The 20,344-nt window shown below is 44.0% G+C and overlaps 1 protein-coding gene and 1 pseudogene across 8 annotated transcripts in view; both read right to left on the minus strand.

The window, feature by feature from the left end:
* Wdfy3 (WD repeat and FYVE domain containing 3) overlaps window positions 1-20,344 on the minus strand; it is a 225,497-nt gene that overhangs the window by 79,748 nt on the left and 125,405 nt on the right. For 7 of the 8 annotated variants that reach the window (XM_050155577.1, XM_050155580.1, XM_050155581.1 and 4 more), the window contains 10 exons: window positions 18,714-19,171; window positions 16,919-17,002; window positions 11,687-11,864; window positions 10,581-10,795; window positions 8,411-8,523; window positions 6,542-6,773; window positions 5,565-5,665; window positions 3,474-3,692; window positions 2,520-2,701; window positions 548-779 (listed from right to left, as the gene is read on the minus strand). In XM_050155577.1, coding sequence (XP_050011534.1) covers window positions 548-779; window positions 2,520-2,701; window positions 3,474-3,692; window positions 5,565-5,665; window positions 6,542-6,773; window positions 8,411-8,523; window positions 10,581-10,795; window positions 11,687-11,864; window positions 16,919-17,002; window positions 18,714-19,171 — 2,014 coding nt within the window. The remainder of the gene's footprint in view (window positions 1-547; window positions 780-2,519; window positions 2,702-3,473; window positions 3,693-5,564; window positions 5,666-6,541; window positions 6,774-8,410; window positions 8,524-10,580; window positions 10,796-11,686; window positions 11,865-16,918; window positions 17,003-18,713; window positions 19,172-20,344) is intronic. The other variant, XM_050155582.1, reaches the window with a different exon arrangement.
* LOC126509750 (MKI67 FHA domain-interacting nucleolar phosphoprotein-like) lies at window positions 4,284-5,525 on the minus strand (annotated as a pseudogene).

The raw sequence follows: 20,344 nt of genomic DNA on the forward strand, positions 1-20,344 counted from the left end.
TAAATTGCTTCATGTGATAGAAGTATCATAAAGAAAATAGGATTGAAGTTGATCAAAATCTTCATCTTTAATCCAAGAAGAAAACATGGGAAATTAGTGAGTAGATAACGAATCAGAAAAGTACAGTGTGACTGTGAAAAGGGGTACTATATTTTCTTTCTTTTTTCCTTTCTTCTTTTGGTTTTCCGAGACAGGGTTTCTCCATGTAGCCCTGGGCTGTCCTGGAACTAGCTCTTGTAGATCAGGTTGGCCTTAAACTCACAGAGATCCACCTGCCTCTGCCTCCCAAATGCTGGGATTAAAGGCGGGTCTCACCACTGCCTGGCTCTATATTTTGTTTTCTCTATCAATTAATTTGTGATGCTGGGAACCTAGACATGGCAGATAAACACTCTAATCCTGAGCTATATCCTCAACCCGAGAAGAGCACTTTCAACAGGAGTGATCGATACAATTAAAAAGCACATACCCAGTCCTACACACACACGAATCTCGCTGCAGAAGTTATGTCCCATACAGCGCGCAGAACTGAGGCCGAGTTACTCACATGGCACGCAGACAGCCTGGAAACTTCCAACGTAATTTGGTCCGAGTTCATAGATAGTGGTGACACTGGAAGGAGGTAGAACTTCCTCTAAGAAGTGAGTGGGCCCCAGGCGCCAAACCAGTGACGCAGTGTGGCGCTGTGCAGGCGGAGTCCCAATGTAGGCGTAGACTGTGCTCAGCACTGGGGGATTTGCTGAGCCAGAGCCTCCAGGAGTGCTGTGGACATAATGCAACTGCAGAGAAGACACAAGGGTGAGACGGCAAAAACCTGGAACCCAGGAATAACTACTTTACATTATATGTGTTCTCATTACCCCAAGACCACACCATATATTCAAACCACGTTGAGAATCCAAAGGGCAAGATTCTACGGTCTGTAGAATCTGGGTGCTCAATGCAGAAATTTGTCATCAGATTCTCACAAAGTACATTATATAGAGAAATGGCAACAATTAAATACAGGGCTACTATCACTGCCTGTGGTCTAATTATCAGATTAATGATGCTTCTCTGAAAATGTAGAGTTCACAGTTCTATGATGAGACCACTTTTGATGTGAGTCTAATGAAAATTACTGATTAAAAGTATCGTAATAGTAAGAAAAATAAAATCTATAATTCATATGCACATATATTATCTCAACAGAAGATAGGCATGGTTGATTGACATTCTCAGAGTTGAAAATGTTTTGTTTACTGATGAGACATCTTAATTATCAATCAACTCATTTTAAATATATATTTCAGTAGGGTGTAAGAGATGAGGAACTGAGGGTCTGCCTGTAACGGTAGCTTCTGTGACAGGTGAGGGACATTGCCACTGATTTGTTTTCCATAACACCAGCCAAACTCAGATCATACCCAAAATTCTACATTATTAAAGAATGATCCCAGTGTTGTCAGCAACATGGTGGCGAGGACCCACATGTCCATACCAGCCTGACTACTCTCAGTAGACGTGCGTACGTGGACGTGTGTGTAATGCTGCTGTGTGCCTCTCAATCCTAAAAGCTGGCGACACCATAGCGTGAACAAGGAGGAAGCTAGCAGTCTAGAGACTCATGTTCAACACCACCATACACCAAGGACTCAGCGGATACTGCAATGGGAAGTCCGGCATATATCTCATTGGCACAGAACGTCACAATAAAACATCACTACCACCGGGGAAGGAGATGATTCCAGGAAGCTGATGTTTTCACACAAGGACACTAATCTGCTTTCGTTATTCTCTCAAATAACATCAGTGTAAGATGGACACTGTCTCACACAAGTTAAGAATTTTAACCTTGCTGAGTTCTGTTCAAAGTAAGGATAGCTTACAGCCTGGACCAGAAATGCTTTAGATCGATTTAGTCTGAATTGGAAGTGCTTTAGACAGATTTTCCAGACTTTGGCATATCTATGCAAACTTTGCTACTCAGAAAATGTAAAATTCAAAATACTTTGAAATCCCCCCCACACACACCTTTTGTGAATGATACTGGCACTCAGGAAGTTTTAGATTTTGGTGTATTTTGAACTTTAGGTTTAGAAACGTTCAACTGAGACCAATATTCACCTCATTCAGGAAGGAATTCTTTACTCCTCCTTCCCAGTGCTCCTGAATACTAGAGTGTGATATTCTTGATACATCCCCATCCCTTCCCACAGCATAAGCACCCAAGGGAAACCCAGGCATGGTGGCCTGCATCAGTGAGCAGCACCGAAGAGGTGGAGGAGGAAGGCTCACAGATGCTGGTACCAACCAACCTAGTCATCCTGTGAGCTCTAGGTTTAGAGGGACCCCGTCTTGGAAACAGAGTGGTGAGCAACAGAGGAATACACCCAAAGTCAACAGCTGGCCTCCACACACATACACATGTACGTACGCAAGCACGCACATGCACCAGTCTGCCGACGCGCACATGCCCCGTCACTTTCTCTCAGGAGCTGGCTTGAGAAGGGCTGTGTTTCCCGGTGCAGAATGCTTACCTTCACAGTGCTGACGAGCTGCCCGTCGATATAGAGGGTCGCGGTGCTGTTCTTCAGCATGCCTTTGCTCATCAGTAGAACCAGATGATGCCACTGCCCTTCCACTATCAGCTCTCCACATCGAAAGCGGGCACAGCACGGGAGAATCTCATAGAAGGAGGATTCTTCACTGAAGTCATCAACTAAAGCAGAGGGAGAGAGTCAGAGCGCATGCCCACACTGCCCCTGTTCTGTAACCATCAGCATCAGAGGAAGGCATGCTGCTCATCCCACAGACCATCCTGCCCAGAATCTCAGGACAGCAGCTCTGCATGGCTCTGTGTGGAAGGCATCGCCGGTTGTAAGCTCCTGCTTTCTGGGAGAACCGTGTCCTACAGTCATCATCTTCCGCCAGCTTCCCCAACTCCACAGGTTTCTCTGCTCTCCCCATTTCTGCCTGATACGTAGCACTAGTCACACAGTGCTAGCAACAGGTTTACACAACGTAAACAGTAAGACTACAGGAAAGCGAGAATTTTCTTTTCTTTGTTCTTTATTTTTGAGACTGTAATTTAATTACCACAGTATTCCCTTCCTTTTGCTTTCTCCTTCCCACCCAACCTCAGCTCCTCCCAGGTCTCCCTCCTTCCCTTTCTCCCCCCCCCACCACACTCCCAGGCTCAGGATCTGCTGCTTGCCTTAAGTGGGGTGTACTTAGGACCAAACGACACAGCATAGACTTAGGAAATTCTCAAAGAATATGTGTATGTGTGTATGTATGTGTGTACGTATGAAACACAAACAGAAAAGTATCTTACAATTCACTGGTATATAGGCAAAAATCCATATAACCTACTCTACACTAGCCTAGTGAAAACCGGATGAGGATTAATACTTTAAATTTACAAATGCATATTAATTAAGGTAGACATTCCCCTTGTGGAATCATGAAAGCAGAAAGGGGCTGACACCAACCGTAGTTCTGGAGTAGCTCCTCCTTCGTGGAGACAATTAGGGAGCGGTCTTTTGCAGACAGAACTATGGCAAGGCACACATAATGCTGCTCGGAGGAGTTCGCTCGCCGCACAACAGTGAGGAGCCTGACGGGGTGGTTATTTGGGGGAGAACTGAAGTGCTCGATGCAAAACCAGCTGGAATAGCTTAGGCCAGAAGGAGGAGGGAAGAACCTCTCACCTGGAGTAAAAGAGAAAAATCAAGAAAAGCCTTTGTGGGTCCCGTTTACATTCTTGTAGGTATATTAACAAAACTGCATGAGCAATACAAAAGCACAGCAACAAACAGATGATGGAAACCCCTTCCCCCAACACACAAAGTTTTTCGGTTCTCTTGTACACGGATAAATGGTAGAAAAGTTTGGTCACTGTTTGAATCTTGACTATACCTGCTGAAACTGACCTGTCAAACCTACACTAGCTCACGGTAATTATGTATGAGAACAAGTTATTCCAGATTCTTACAGCACTTGTGCAAATGTGTATTCACACGTGAACTGCCTTCTCGTTCTCCGTATGTGTATTTAACTTCCAGTTTCTGGGGTCTAAGGTTGAAGCCTGACATATTCTTTGGGGTTTTATGTGCACAGCCACCACACAGACAGTCAAACAGCACTGGTGGTATTTAAGTCTGTAATGTGATACAGGCAGAGTAAACTAAGGCAGCTGTGAAGCCTGAATAAAACTCAGGCCAGGAGAGGGCACAACAGCCAACTACATGATGGCGTGTCTCACTGGCATGAACAAATGTGTTTTTCCTCCAATAATCTCGTCAGTGGCTTGTATTCGCTGCACCAGTAACATATGTAGACCACATCTGCCTGGAAGACACAACACAGCACTCTTTCAGGACCACTGGTTGCTCTCTTCCTTTTTCTTGTACCTCTTCTTTCACTGTGGGCACGGGCTGTTTGAAAATGAATTCAGGGGCTGGAGAGATGGCTCAGAGGTTAAGAGCATTGCCTGCTCTACCAAAGGTCCTGAGTTCAATTCCCAGCAACCACATGGTGGCTCACAACCATCTGTAATGGGGTCTGGTGCTCTCTTCTGGCCAGCAGGCATACACACAGACAGAATATTGTATACCTAATAAATAAATAAATATTAAAAACAAAAAAAAAAAGAAAATGATTTCATCATTTTTCTTGTCATCGATTTCGGTCACTTGTGATTTTCGTCTCTCAAAAATGTTGGTGTATAAATTGGTGTGGGATCCTGGCTGTCCAGTCTTCTCAGGCGTCTTATTCCTCTTACGAACCATTTTGGCCATTTCCTAAAATGTCCTCTTCGTTGTATTCCTAGGTATACCTGAAAGCCTTTCTTTTGGGTTACGCAAAACCTGGCTAGCCTTGGACTCCTGAGTGCCCTGTGAAGCCCCTTTCTTTGGATGAGGTAAAACCAACGAAGGGAAACTATAATCGATCCCCTTCTTAGCTAGCTTCTTCCGGAGTAATTTTTCCTTCTTCCTGAACCGATATTCCATCTTCAACATTTGCGAATACCCCCGTTTCTGATTATAGCGACTCACTGCCAGGAATAATGGCTGAAGAAAGGGAACATTCCACTCTTTAAAAAGGTCCTCATGGACTTTTTCTGGTGACATAAATTTACACGATAGAATTCTTGCACCATAAAGGTAGTTGTCCATTGTTTCTGCAACTATCTTGGCAACATCCTCAGACTCAAACTCTGCACAGCCATACCTCTGCTGCCTCCAGTCCATTCACTTCTGGACAATCGGAATCTGCTAATGGTGCCAAACTGGGTAAAGTCATCATAGCTGTGACTTTCAGAAAATGTTGCTGGCAGATGGCCCAGAAAGATCACTCCAGGATTAAGACTTTTTTCTTCCTTCTTTTGCTTTTTCACAAGCTTTTGGGCATGGGTCAGAACCTTCTGAAACTGCATGTCTTCCTGCGGGTTCAGCGCTACACTAGGCTTTGTGGGAGCCATGTTGAAGGAGGCCTTCCCACTCCCATTTACATTCTTAAAGAGGCGGTAACACCAGATGAACTGCAAATGAAATACCTCCCGAGGAAGGAGTGAGGCTTACCTGAACCAATGCCACTGACCACGGCCCCATCAGTAAGACCAGTTGTGACAGCATTATTGGTAGGGGCGTTATGGGGAGCCAGGCTGGGCAGAAACAGGCAGCTGGTAAAGAAAACACATCCTGGTTAGAGAGCCACTCTGTTTTTACACAACATGTGTGCAAACAAGCATGCAACCATAGCTGGAGATTCAAGGGTATGAAATACATCTGGGAATACAATCTCAACCAAAACACTTGAGTAATTTCATTATCACAGAAAAGATATCTCCCTGCAATGCTTCCTCATAATTCGGCAAACAGACATAGTTGTGCACACTCTGAGGCTACTGGACTTCACAAATGTGGAGATTCACTGTAGAGTCTTTATTGCTGCTTTGGCTGCTGTATCAATCTCAGGATATTTAAAGTTAACATCTGACATCACTGATGTCACTGAGTAGTCATACAGATGACATTTATCAACCATAATATCATACATAATCTGGAGGCACAATGAAAGAACCCAATCTGAGCTTAATATCTGAATTTATCTATCATCTACCGCTCATATTTATTACAACAGGAATTGGCTAACTGTCTGGAAGGGGACAGATAAACCACCTCCTTTGTTCAAGCAGCTTCCTTCTAGGATGACATAATTCTGCCACTCAGAGAGGATACATGAATGAGCTGGATGTGACCCAAGAAAACAACTTTATCCACAATTAGCTTACAAAAACTTACTCAACCATAGACCTCAATTATTAACTCCATAGTTATACCAATATAGTTAATGTGATAGATGATTTTAAAAAAGTAAACATAGAAACAGCATGCTCAAACAACTGGAATCACTTAAAACATACAGCACAGAAGGTATAACAGCACACTCTAACCCAGCAGTCAAGATCAAGTCCATCTGCAAAGACCTCAACGAGGCTCAAGATGATAGAGCAAGGCTCTAAGGGAGCCGTCCGGTGACCTTGCTGCTTCCTTACCCAAAGCCTTCAAGGGATGTGTCAAATTCAACAAATGCTGGAGTGACGGAGGAGCCATGAAGTCTGATGTCGTGAGGGGTTGTCATGGAGACAAGACACTTCACCCTGGTCAAGGGAACAGTGCTTCCTTCTGCAGACTTCACCAGACTTTTACTTATCCTGTAATGGTTATCCTCATGTAGGCTGAAAACGTTGTCAGAGCCCAGACCTTCCAGAGAGGTGACCATGCTGCCTGCAAGGAGCGAGGAGAACAAGCTGAATTTTAAAGTGACTTAAAATAACCAGACTGAGTTATTTTCACACGCTAGAATTTTCTTTTTCCAGACCAAGGATACTTGTGTCTTGCAATGCTGGTTGTTCCGTTTCAGACTTGAAGAGCTTGCGTTCCCTTTTAATCTTACTATCAAAGACCACACATGCTGCAGAACATCAGACACTGGGTACTAAAATGAATATAAGTGCCCACATAACAGCTCAACACCCCCAACATAAGATCCCCCCTCCCCAACACAAGCAACATAGCAGAAAGTAACTGGGTAGCTCAGAGAAGAATAGCAACACTCACTTTTCCTGTCTTCTCCCATCTTTTGTACCCTTAGAGCTATCGGAATAAAACCCTTTGTTTGAGGATCTCTACGTGTAGACAGTGCTGATAAACAGTCCTGTCTTCCCAGGGAACATCTCAAATGCAACAAAGGAAACATTCCCTCTGAAGATGAGCTGCACGGTATCTTCAATGTGCCTGATGCCGGGTGGACCATAATAGTGTTATAATGCTGTGTTAGGGAGTAACTACTATTTTCTCTACTTTAACAAAGGGAATTACAACTCAATTCTAAAGAACTGTGTAAAACAAAAAAACCAAAGTACATAAAGGGGATGTACAGTAATTAGCATGAAGGCAGAATATATTACATGCTGGAATTCAAAAGATCTCGAGTTTCCATGACACGGCAGCTAACAGTGGTGGTGACCGGTAGGGGGATCAATGGCTGAAGGTTGACGCGCTGACGTCAGAAGTCTCCCCTCAGAACTGCGGGGAACGACTGTGACGGACATTACAGCAGACAGGAAGGGGTACCTCAGGGACAGAGCAGCTGCCTAGCACAGGGTTAATCCTCAGCACATCCAAAACAAAAGGTCAGAAAACACAAACCTGGGAAAGGTAGTCTCTCTGGCTTTCTAAGGGTCGTCTCTACATGGTGTGCCAGCATTGTCTATGCAACCATCATTCTAAGTCACCTTATCTGCCCTACCTCCATGGCCAGCAAAGATCCAGAAGGAACCGTAAAGTAAAACATGCACAAAACCACAGAATTAACCATGGACGGAAATCTAAGAACCACAGTTAGCCACAGGCTGGAACCCAGAATCCAGGGCAGCTGGGCTCCTCTGCCATTTACCACCAGTTGTGGGTGCATGGTATCTGTTTGTGTCCTATGACCCTGACTGACCAGTGCCTGCATTCTGCTCCTCTCAGGTCACTTTCCTCCGCTCGGAGTGACATCTCCTTGGAGGCTACTCATCACATCTACCATAGTTGTCTGTGCTCCTCATTCCTGTTTATTCCATCTAGCTTCTCTCCTCTCGTTCAAGCTACTTTGAGGATGAGTTGATTGGTTCCTGTGAATGACCCACAGGACATTCCCCTCACTTCCCTCTTCTACACCAGGGGCTAACCTGCCCGCATCCCGTACCACCCACCACGACTCCCCCATCCCATTCAGAGAACCTGAACTGTTCTCTGTGCCACTGCTCAAACAGCAATGAACTCTTCTGTTTGGAAAAGTTTTCATAAATATCCACCCTCCCTCACATGGATTTCATTAACAAAATAAACCAAGACGAAGAATTTCAAACTCAGCTTACTTCTCATCTCAGGCTCGTAGCTCAGCGAACTTGGCTTGTGGACCCTATATTGCTTCAGCAGCTTTTTGTCCCAGGCACCACAATTCAAAGGGCTTGCCAAACGCAAAAACTCCCTAAAGAGAAAAGCAAAGTTACTCCTTGACTGAGAATATTACAGAACAACATGCCTCATCGAGGGTGTGGCATAATGAATTATAATATATATATATGTATGTATATGGAGAAGATAGAACACAATACGTGATGCCAACATCACATTATAATCAACATACGCCTGCACATCTACTCTGCGTTTCCTACGCACACCGAGTGCCCCCTTCCACACGCCACTGAAATGTGTTCGTATCCTCTCATTTACTTTACTTCCTACACTCACACAATTCCCATGGTAATCATGTAAATCCCACTTCCTGAAACTGTCTCTGATCTGCTCCTTTCTCTCCAGTCTCTAATATTACCCAGACTAACTGCCCTGGTTTTGTATTCTAGAAGCAGTCTTCATGCCTCCTGTGATTCCCACCTTGTCCTAACACAATCTACTCATTAGTGGCTTTCAAAGTTCAAACCTACAGACTGTCTCTGCCTTGCTCAAGGCTTCAGTGGCTGTTCCTTCCAGGTAGCGCACCATCCAGGAATCACACACAAACATACATTCCTTCAGAGCCTTGTCATGTGAGAGGCCACCTGATACAACACTGGTTAACGCGTTTACGTCAAGTATTTTTCTTCACAATAAGTTGGCAATGTGCTTTAAAAATCACAAGTAGATTTTAACCATGTTTTTGGAAAGTTTTTCAAGTTTCAACGTAAGACAAGAATAATTACAGAGTAGTATAGTCTCAGTACTATATAGTAGTATAGACAAACTCTAGGTATGTGTGGAGAAGAAGTAACAAAGTGATGTATTACTAGATCTATCTGGCTATATGACTTCAAAGAAAACAGGTGCTTTTAAAAGGGTCTATTTATATTAATTTATGTGTATGCTATTTTCCCTCTGTGTATTGCTGTGCACCACGTGTGCGCTTGGTGCCCACAGAGGCCTGAAGAGGGTTTCGAACCTGGAGCTACAGAAGGTTTCTAAGTCCCAGTGTGTGTTCTGGGAACCAACCAATGCCCTCAACTGCTGAGCCATCTCACCAGCCTCAGAAAAAAGTTTAAAAACTCACCAAATTTCATTTTTAAAACACAGCATTTTCCTCTTGAATTAAAACATACACTCTTCTTGATCTAGGGATATACCTCAGTAGTAGAGTACTTGTCCAGCATGCATGAGGCCTTGGGTTGATTCTCAGCACTACCTCCTCCCTGCCACACAGACACAAACACACGCACGCACACACATACATGCACACACACACATACACACACAACGCATGCACGCACATCCACACATGCATATACAAACACATATATACAATTTGGAGGGCTTCACAAACTGTAGTATGCTCACACCATATTATTTAACAATAAACAGGAAGGAACTAATTAATGATATACATTAAAAACTTGCATATATCTCAGGAGCATTATAAATAAAAATTATTAATCTATAAATGTCACATATAGTGTGTGTGCAAGCAGAGCATTCTCAAGGTGAGAAAATTACGGAGCTAGAGTACAGAGCAGTGGTACACAGGTTAGAGATGGTGGGAGACCAGAGGTGTGTGACACAGGGCACACAACCCCCTTTATCTACTTTTGGAGACAAGGTGTCACTATGGTGGGCCAGTCTGCCCTTACCTCACAATCCCCCCAACCCAGTCTCATAAGCACTAGGAATGGAGGCGTGCCACTTCTAAAGAATTGGTCCATTTTGTAGTTTGTCTGTATTTAGCTCAATTAAGTCCATGAAAGAAAACTTTTTATTTTTTGTGGTACCAGGAATTGGACCCAAGAGTTCGTGCATGCTAGGCAGACTCGCTACATCCTCAGAGTTCATTCGCTTTTCCCTGTGAGACAGCATGGCACTAACTTCCTCAGGCTGTCACCCACAGTCAGGCCTTGCATTTGTGCCCCACCCTCCACATTCTGTCCCAGCTTCCTGGGTACCTGAGAAGGCAGGGCTTCACCACAGGGTCAGAACAGATCGTAAAACCCTCGCCTCAAATGCAATGACTCCCAAAACTGTCTTTTACTAACACATAAATATGAAAAAGAATTTACTAACCTCAGCACCATGGGCTCCAAGGCCTGGGAGGCTAAGCGTTCGAACATGCGCTGGAGGGGTGGATGCAGCGAGTGGTCCTCGTCAGCCAGCGCAGCACTGCACCTCTGCAGTAGCCGTGCATGAAGACCAGCTTCACACATGACCTGCTGGTTCCTCTCCGTGTGCACCAGCGATTGTAAAATATTGGCCACAGCAAGTTGAAGGTCCAAAGCATGCTGAAGTTAACAGAGAGAGGCATGCCACGGGGGGGCCTTAGTGACACGGGTGGCGGTTCTCTACAACTAGCACCACTGCAACAGCAAGTTTTACTTCCTTGAAAACATGCTCACATAAATTAAGACACTGGCTCAAGCAATAAACATAGCAGCCTAAGAATAAGGTCAAGTGGAAATCTCATTTCAATTCGCTCCACTTGTGCTTGACTGAACTGTCTTCTCCCTGATGTCTTCCGAACACCACAATTACGCACATAGTTCTGTTTCCATAGAAACAGGTGTAAAGTCTCCTTTTCTTCTCTGTAAGGCAGGGTATCACTATGTAGCTAGAACTTAATATGCAGAGCAGGCTGCCCGAGGACGGGCTGGCCTTTGCCTTTCCAGTGCTGAGATTAAAGCTGTGTGCCTGCGTGTCTGGGGCATGCAGTCTTTTCCATGGTGGTAGACAATTAGCTTAATGGAAGTTTGTCATTCACGTTTGTGACACTTTGGGGCTTAGAAGCCACACAACACTTTAGCAAAAACCATCACCCCAAGTGTAAATAAGCCAAACTTTTGCGTGCTCATGACAGAAGAGATAAACAGGCTCATTGTGGTACCTGTAGGAAGTTTTTCCTCTTTATTGCCTCTTAGCCATTGCTACCACTGATCAGGACTTACAAAGGGGTAACAGTGAGACTCTCACACCAGAGGCAACCAGCAGGGTTCTACTGTTAACAAATTAACTATATTCAAAAGCAAACTGCTATCTGGAAAGCGTGGCCCAATGGCTTTCCTGCTGCTGTGACCGGCTGCTGCAGTCAATGCTCTCCTTGGTCCTTATTTCTCAGGTAAAAAACACACTTCTCTTTCGTTCACTAAACCTGGAGAGAACTATTCGGCCCAGCTTACCTCTGGCTGAGTCACTGAGCCCACAGAGGCCAGGAGGTCCAGCATGGCCAGCATGGCTCCAGGGTGGATGATGACAGCGTCGGAACTGGGGAGAGGTGAACTCGTCACGTCGAGCTTCAGGTCAGCGACACCTTTTGCAGGATACACGGGAGGAGTTGAGACACAATGAAAGGCATGCCTACAAAGAAGGAAGGCCTGTTGAGACCTCACATAAAACCAGTCGGAGTTCGCTTTCCTCATCTCCTGCTATTTAAAGTCATTGATTAGCAAAAAGGCTTGCAATTCAGGGAGTTACAAAAACCTGATGAGTGAGACTCTTAAAAAACAAAACAAAACCAATGTATCGTCAAAAACAAAACCAGTGTATCATCACCTCACTGAGTTTCGTGCAGACAACTTACCAGTGTTTGGCTCATATGGCCTGTACTGTCTACTCTCTGGGTCACTTCATTAAACAGCAGCACATGTACCAGGAGGTATTTTTAAAAAGCAGGGGAACGAGTGACCCACAGCTCTAAGAGGACAACCGTTTGGGTAATAGCTGACTAAGCTGAATCACTCGCCCAAGTCTTTTGAAACTACCTGTGTGGTGTAAATCTTCTCTTGACCAAGGGCGACAGAATCATTAGGTAACAAGATGTAAGCGATCTACTCTAGCAGAAGCAGCTGAGTGCTGGCTCAGCAGAGAAGTCTTTGGCTGATCTGGAACTACGTTCACATTGTGTGTCCCTCCAGTATCACGGAAAACATTCAGTCTTTATGAGCAGAGACGGCGTCTTTCATACAACAAGCTTCTATCAGACGGACAGTCAAGCCATTCCCTCCCACAGCGCTCTCTTTTTCTGCATCTTAAAATACTCATCTACAACGCACGTTTCTGCTGTCCGATGCTCCGAACAGGTACCTGTGGCCACAGCCTGCGGGCGCTCTAATTCCAGTGGGTGGGTCTCAGCCTAATCTCAGGCCGAGCTCTGTCACTAAAAGCTGTGCAGCTCTGGCTCCAGCTCAGGAGCAGCTTGGGAAACAGATGCCTTCCTTCAGTGACTTTGTTTCCAAACACGCACTATTCTCTTTTTACAGAAATTCTAGGAAAGCGTTCATCTGCACTCGCGTTCACGCACGTCAGCAATGCTGTGCCATCCACGCTCTCACTCCCCTCCTCCTGGATTTGCTGGTTTACATTCAGAAAGCTCTAACCTCGAGACTTATCGACAAGGATGTCTGCACTGGAGAGATGGCGGGTGCTGGCTGCTCTTGTAGAGGCCTCCAGCTCAGTTCCCAGCACCCTCAGAGCAGCTCACAATGTCTGTCACCCTCTTCTGGCCTCTCTGGGCACCAGGCACAGCAGGCAGTGCACTTACACACATGCAAACAACGCAGTCGTATACATAAAATAAAAATAACCCTAAACCAAAAAGAGCTAAGATTTCTAAGCAAATCTTACTAACGGTTGCTGCCTATAGTCTTTCTCTTTATTCCTGAAAATATTTTTATCCATCTAGAAAAAAGATTACACATTCTCCACAGTGTAACAGAGATTCCCCCATTCACTGAAATTTAAAAAAAATCATACACAGTATTTTCATTATAAACAAAAACAAATCAAATTTGGTGAAAACAGGTTTAAGTTGTATATCTTACATATAGGCCTTTCTTTGAAATTTGTGAAATTATATGATTCAAATTTGAACTTAAACCATAGCCACACCCAAAGATACCTTTTGTTCATAGAAATTAAACTTTTCATAGATGGATAAATATTACAGCAGCAAAATTCAAACCCTTATACGACAATATGGTCATAAGCAGAAAACATTGTAAACATTATTAAAAACCTAAAACATGATTTTTTAGTTCAGTAAAGCTAGCTGCACTTTATAGGGCCGTTAATACAGCACCAATTCTTACCAAGTAGTAGATATGACCAATCTTTAATTATGGACTATGATAAGTTTACTAAATAGTTAACTCACAAGCAAGACCCAACTGTTTGCAAAGGGAGTAAAATAATTTTTCATACATCAGCTAATATGAATGTTGTAATAAATTTTAATTACTAGAAATTGCTACTTAAGACTCCAACTTAAATTTCTATACAATAAAGTTTTGTTAGCTTGTTTTGGTAATACACAGTCAAATACTCCAAGTCCACCCAGCCTTTCCCAGGTATTTCCAGGCACAGGTACTGTACAGTAACTAGTGGCTGCAGCCCTCCCCGCAGGTCTGTGTAATTGTTTCGATTATTGTGTATTTTGTTTCCCCAACTCTCAACATTGCTCAACTAAAACTTCGCCCTAGTATTTCTTTTAAGTTATAAGTCACGAGTTTTATTTCCCCAAACACGAGGCTAACTAGTTCTTCCTATTTTAAAAATAGAGACAATCCCCAGGTTTTTCATCTAAGACAGATCAGAAGCTCAAACTTCTTTAATGTCCGGATGTTCCACAGGTCAGGAAAACATGGAACAAGACTGTTCTCTCTCGCCAGCAAACCCAGCACGGGCTGCCAAACGGAAGAGATGCCCATGAGCTGATGTAATCTGTTGAGGAGCTGTGGAGATACCGTGACTACATGACTATTCTAATTTCAAAACGACTATACTTGGATGTGTGAATAAATATACTGTATTATTTGCTTGATTATAGCTCAGGAGGGGACAAACTGACCTACATGGCAACCTGAAACTGTAGGCACGGGGGCGGGGCATGCAGCTCTGTGACAGAATGCTTTCCTTAAGCGGCCATGCTTAGTCCTGAGCAGTGGGGCTGGGGCAACCGTGATTTCAGCACGAATGGTGCCAGGCGGCATTGGTTTGTAAGACTGATGGGGAAAACACACACAGACACGGTCGTTGCGTGAGTGACGGCTTCCCCTAAGTCCCTCACGTCTCTACAGATGGCTGCACTGCACACAGTAAAAACACATTTCTAAATGAAAGTCACACAGAACTCTACACAGAGCCATTTCTCTTTGTCAATCACCAGTTAAATAACAGATGTGCTTCCAGGTTTTTCTTCTAAAAGAGAAGTCTATTCTTTTAGACTATCAACTTCTTCTACTCCATGAGTTTCAGTGAATCCATACAAGGACTAACTGTTTCGAAATATAGCAAACTGTAGGCCTTTTTCATTTATAATATGGTCATTTTAAAATCAGAACTTTTAGTAATTTCATACTAAATTAAAATTTTCATAATACTTCATAAATATATCCTTTATCTAATACTAATTTTTTGAGATCATAAGCACTAATGTTCAAATGGAAAAGTCTTTTATCACATTCATTTTGCAATGGAAAGCTATACTGAGTTCACTCAAACGTATCTAATTTATGTCCTCTTGAATTAAGATCAGCTCTTTAAACGAAAATTATTTGGCATGCACAAACAAAGCCATATTTACTCATAGTATCACACACAAAAAAAAAATTTGAGGACACAAATATATTGAAATGCAAAATTTATTTAAACTATTCATGATTAATTGTAATGGGATACAAGCCCTAGCAAAAGTCTAAAACAAAAAATAAAATAAAATGTATCCTTGTTTCCCTAATGAGTATTTCTATAGGAACTTGGTCAGCCCTGCATAACCCAGGGGATCAGAACGAGACCCATGGTGAGCCAGCTCACGCGTGTTCAGGTTCCACACATAAATGGGGTCATGCCTGCCTGTAATCTAGGCACATTCTCTTACCTAGGTTATTCATCATGCCCCATACACTATAAAATACTTCTTAGACTACATTGCTCATGGAATAAGAAGAAAAAAGCTCATATGTATTCAATATAAAGCAAAATTTTAATCTGAGTTTGACTGAATTTACTGGCACAGAAAAAAAAAACAGAATGTGTGATATTTTTGATCCATTACCCATAATTATATTTGTTTTGTAGTCTGAACAACTGTCATTAGGATGAGAAGCATAATATAACAGATTCTCAGATTCGTTTTTCAAAAACTCAATTGGAGATGTTTACATGAGCTAACGAACTGCGGTAGCCATGAGGACAACAGAGAAGAGGAAGCGCACGGTGCCAAAGGCACAGACCGATCAGACTAGGTGCAGGCTGTTCACAGACTCTTGAATGGATCTTAACTGTGCTTGGCTGATCACTTGCAAATTTGGTTCTCCCACCCCTTTAATTCATAAAATTCATGTGCAATGAACAAGACCAGCTTACACGTTTTCAAGGGATATATGAAAGTAAAATCTTAGGGTTTTTTTTTTCTTCCCTTTTTCAAAACTTGGCTTTTTCTCTGTTATAGCCTCGTATTTCAACCAGTTCAACCTGATTGAGAAAATACACGTTTCCTTTGAGGGCTGTTCACTTTGTAATAACAGTAAAACCAAGAATGTCCCCAACAATACCTGATAAGAAAGGGGGAGTAGTCTACTTAAAGAATCATGAGCCCACAGTTATTACTTCTCTTTAGGGGAACAGTTCATGAGTACACTGCGGGAGGCCAGGAGTCAGCAAGAGTGCCCGGGCAGTGGAGTGCAGTGGTCTGGGTGAAGCACAGTGGTCTGGGAGAAGCGCAGTGGTCTGGGAGAAGCGCAGTGGTCTGGGAGAAGCACTTTTGCTGTTAGATTGGCTTCTCTATGCACAGCTTCCTGCTGTGTAAGGAGGGTGGCATTTGTTGCTTGTGTATGTAGGCACACAGCAGGAACCTGCGTGACTTGTGGGGAGGTCAAATTACCACCTCAGGTACCAGTCCTGCATGCCCCTGGTTAGAGACAGAGTCTCTTGTTCATACTACGTATGCCAGGTTAGCTGACCACGGACTTTCTGGAGATTCTCTTCTCACTGCCTCGCATCTCCCCTTCTAAGCCCCGGGGTTACAGACACCGCTTTCCAAGCTTTCTGGGGATCTGAACTCAGGCCATCACGCTTGTGCAACAGGCACTTTACCCAAAAGCCATCCCCCCAGCCCAAGGACAATGTTCTTAATAGAAAGTACGCCTGTTCTCCAGATTATAACAGTGAAAACTACTTAATAGGGATGAATGAAAAATTCTACACAGCCCACATACTATTATAGGTTAAACACATTTTACTTTCATCAACATACTGAAGGGAAACTAAAAATCTAAAATCCTAAAATGTATTTTTTTAGTCCCCCAAAGGAAGCCTAAACAAAACATGAACCCCAGGTTACAGAGCGCAAACACACAGTCAAGCACAGGAAACCCCACAGCAATCCACATTGACTTCTCGTGTGAGATCAGTACCTTTTCCTGGACAAAGCTGGTGTTCCCCAAGGAGAGGGGAGAGAAGACTCGCTTGTCAGGCAGGGAGGGATCTGCTCTGCACGACTACAGATGACAAAACAGACAGGGGTTAGCGGTTAGGAGCGCGCGCTGCTGGCCGGCAGCTGGTTAGTATCACAGGAGATGGAGGGTCAGTTTCATGAGAAACATCTTCACGTTCTGCGGGAGGGAGGACCATGAGGAGCACAACACAGGGCCAACTGGAAGAGGAGAGCTGCCGGAGGCAGAGGCTGCTTCTCCCAGTGTTAACACGGACCTGGTTAAACAGATGCCACTATATCTAAGGGGTACTAAGTGGGGTCAGGAGCAGAGAGAAGAGAAGTATAGTTTACACATTTCCAGAGCTCATGCCTTCGGTGCCACACAGCAGGCTGCTTCCTGCAAGTCAGCGATTAACAGCAAGATGAGAAACTAGGTTCAATACCTGGATTTTCAAACTTATTTGGAACCAAGAAATATTATTAAGATGCAAGAAACATCTCAATATATGTTTAAAAGTAAATATTCCATGAACAAAATAGACGAAACCCATGAGAATCCCTGGTTGCTTGGTCTGTTTAGGGCTGAAATGGGAAAATCCCATTTATTATATGAAGGAAAACTGGAAACTATGAAAAATGATAATGCTTAAACTAGAGAAATCAGAACACAACCACGCTATTTTTAGTGGGATGTCAACTGAAAACACAGTCAAGCCATGAAAGTAAAGACGCTGGGTGAAGGAGCCAACCTCTTTCTGTGCAGAACCCTGATTTCTCCACGATAGAACGTGTGCACACACTGCAACTATTTGTGTGTGTACCCTATCAACGAGCAGGTGGCCAGGACGCAGAAGCATCATGCAAGGATAGAGCCTCAGTGCTGGGGTGTGCAGCAACCTGGGGTGCAGCAAGTCTCCATCACTGGGAGAGTGAGGAAATGGTTCTGACGGCCTCTTGACAGGGATGGCTCCAGACACCCACGTGTCTCCTAGGGAGCCATGGCGTTTTCCCAGGACTGTGAAATGGGAAGAGGGAAAGGCTATCTGACAGCAGCCTGGACACAAGCATCATAGTGACCATTTCTCCAGCTGATGAATAGGACGAACACGTCCACATGCACCTCGTGTTTCTCGAGAGTAAAGAACAATAGACACACTAGGAGAGAAACGTTATAGAAGCTGTTTCCTTAGCGACGGCTAGGGAGCCTGCATGGGGCCGGCCTATGCCCTCTGCATGTATATGACAGTTGAGTAGCTTGGTCTGTTTGTGGGGTCACTAGCAGTGGGATCAGGACCTGTCCCTGGAGCATGAGCTGGCTTTTTGGAACCTATTCCCATGCAGGGATGCTTCGCCCAGCCTTGACGCACGGTGAGGAACTTAGTCCTGCCTCAGTGAGATATGCTATGCTCTGTTGACCCATGGGAGGCCTGCCCTTTCTGAACAGAGGAGAGAGGGGAAGAAAGGAAGAGAGAAGGGAGGGGAAACTGGTTGGTATGTAAAACAAGTAAGAAATTTTAATTACAGCGGGGGTGGGGTGGGGGGAGCTGTTCCATTACGTGCAGCAGAAGCTAACTGAACTTTCCTTTACTGGCAAACACTGGTTTCTGCACTGCAAACTCTACATCTGGGCAATAGTGACAATCCTGGGTAGAAGGACAGACCTCAAGTAAAGAGAAGACGGATTAGTTTTCCCTTCCCTTCCAGTTAACTCCAGCCTGAAGGCTGACCTTGTGCCTAGTGCACCCTGCCAACCAGAAGGCGGAGTGGGCCCATACCTGTCAAAAGAATCGGTGGCTACTTTGTAGAGATAGATGAAGAGCTTGCTGCAGTGCCGCAGGGTGGGCGCCACGGAGTCCACTGAGGCAGCTTCTTCCTCAAGCAGTCTTTGGAAAGGTTGTGTGTTGGAGGGGAAGACATTCATGGCACTTATTTTCCTAAGGTCCGAGAAGCAGCCAAGAAACCTAACAGCATCCGCCAGCTTCTCATACTGAATCTCAGTCTTGAAGAAATGTGAGTTGGCCGGCTCGTAGCGCAGGGCTGCTGTCAGCGTGCAGAACACGGTGTGGAGGAGTTCAAACACATGGTTCTGGCTCACCTTCTCCCAGCCGTTCTTGGGAGGACAGCTCAAGGACCTCTCCATAGCCACGAGCAAGGATGTGATGTACACAAAGCCTCCAACTTTCCTAAAAACTGTTCTTGAGCGATGGCTTTCTCGAAGGACTGAAAGGAGGGCCTGCAGGAGAAAAGAAAAAAGTTGTAACCTGACATTAATTTGGAATTCAAATTAAAAAACAAAACTAAACTAAAAACTACCATGCATGAATAAAAAAGGCAAACATCGTTCTGTGAATATTTGATATGAATGTCTTTGTCATTTGACCAATAAATAGCTGTATAAAACATTCAAGTTTTGCTGTGACACGTGACAATGTGGCAGAATACAATTTCAGGTAATGCTGTTACATATTTCTTGATAGGCTAAGACTGGATCCGAACAACGGCTAGAAGCCTTACCTTGTTTAACTTATAACACTATCAATGAATTCAACTTCTTAACAGAATGATTGTATGAAATAAGTAAACCATGCCATCTAACATCATACGGCCATGAGAACGTGGACTGTCTACAGGATAAAAGGGGGGATTAGTCCAGGAGGGACAGGAAAGGTAAGGGCAGCCAAGAACCGAGGTCCTTGATTCATACACACCGTTTCTCGAGTGTAAGACAGACTCTCTATAAAATTAGAGCCTGAAGACCAAAAAAAAAAAAAAAAAAGGTGCTGTCCCATTTAACTACATGGGGCACGAAGCACCGAATCCCTTCAGACCCTGTAGTCTTTAATTGCTCAACAGTACTATGTGTTAAGTAAAATGAGTGTCTCTACTCCAAAAGGCTTAGGTCCAGGAATTCTGTGTAATGTTTTCAGAACATATATGTTTTCAGAACACCTTGGGCATGGGAGCCCATGTTGAGTAGAAAAATGTGTTTGTGTTTCCTATCTGGTTTACAGAGATAGCCTGAACAGTGAAGTGTTCTAAATAATCTTATGTATGAAACAAAACTCTATTCTAGGGGATTTCTGACATGGGGCATTAGAGCAGAAAGTTCTAGACTTTGAGGCTGGAGTCATGATCCCACAATCATGAGCACTGGCAGCTCCTGCAGAGAACCCGAGCAGGGAGCTCACAGCAGGCTGTAGCCTTAGTTCCAGGGTACCTGACATCCCTCTTCTTCTGGCCTCCATGGGTACAGGCATGCACATGGTACACAGGCATGCATGATACAGGTGGGTAAACCCTACTTTTGTTTTTTAAGTTTTGGAATTTGGAGTTTTTTATTATTATTTTGGATTTTCAAAACAGGGCTGTTCAACCTATATTACTACTATTATTGGATGATAAATTA

The sequence above is a fragment of the Alexandromys fortis genome, unplaced genomic scaffold (assembly GCF_014885135.2).
Source record: "Alexandromys fortis isolate MF-2015 unplaced genomic scaffold, M_Fortis_MF-2015_v1.1 scaffold_87, whole genome shotgun sequence".
NCBI classification, from domain to species: domain Eukaryota; kingdom Metazoa; phylum Chordata; class Mammalia; order Rodentia; family Cricetidae; genus Alexandromys; species Alexandromys fortis.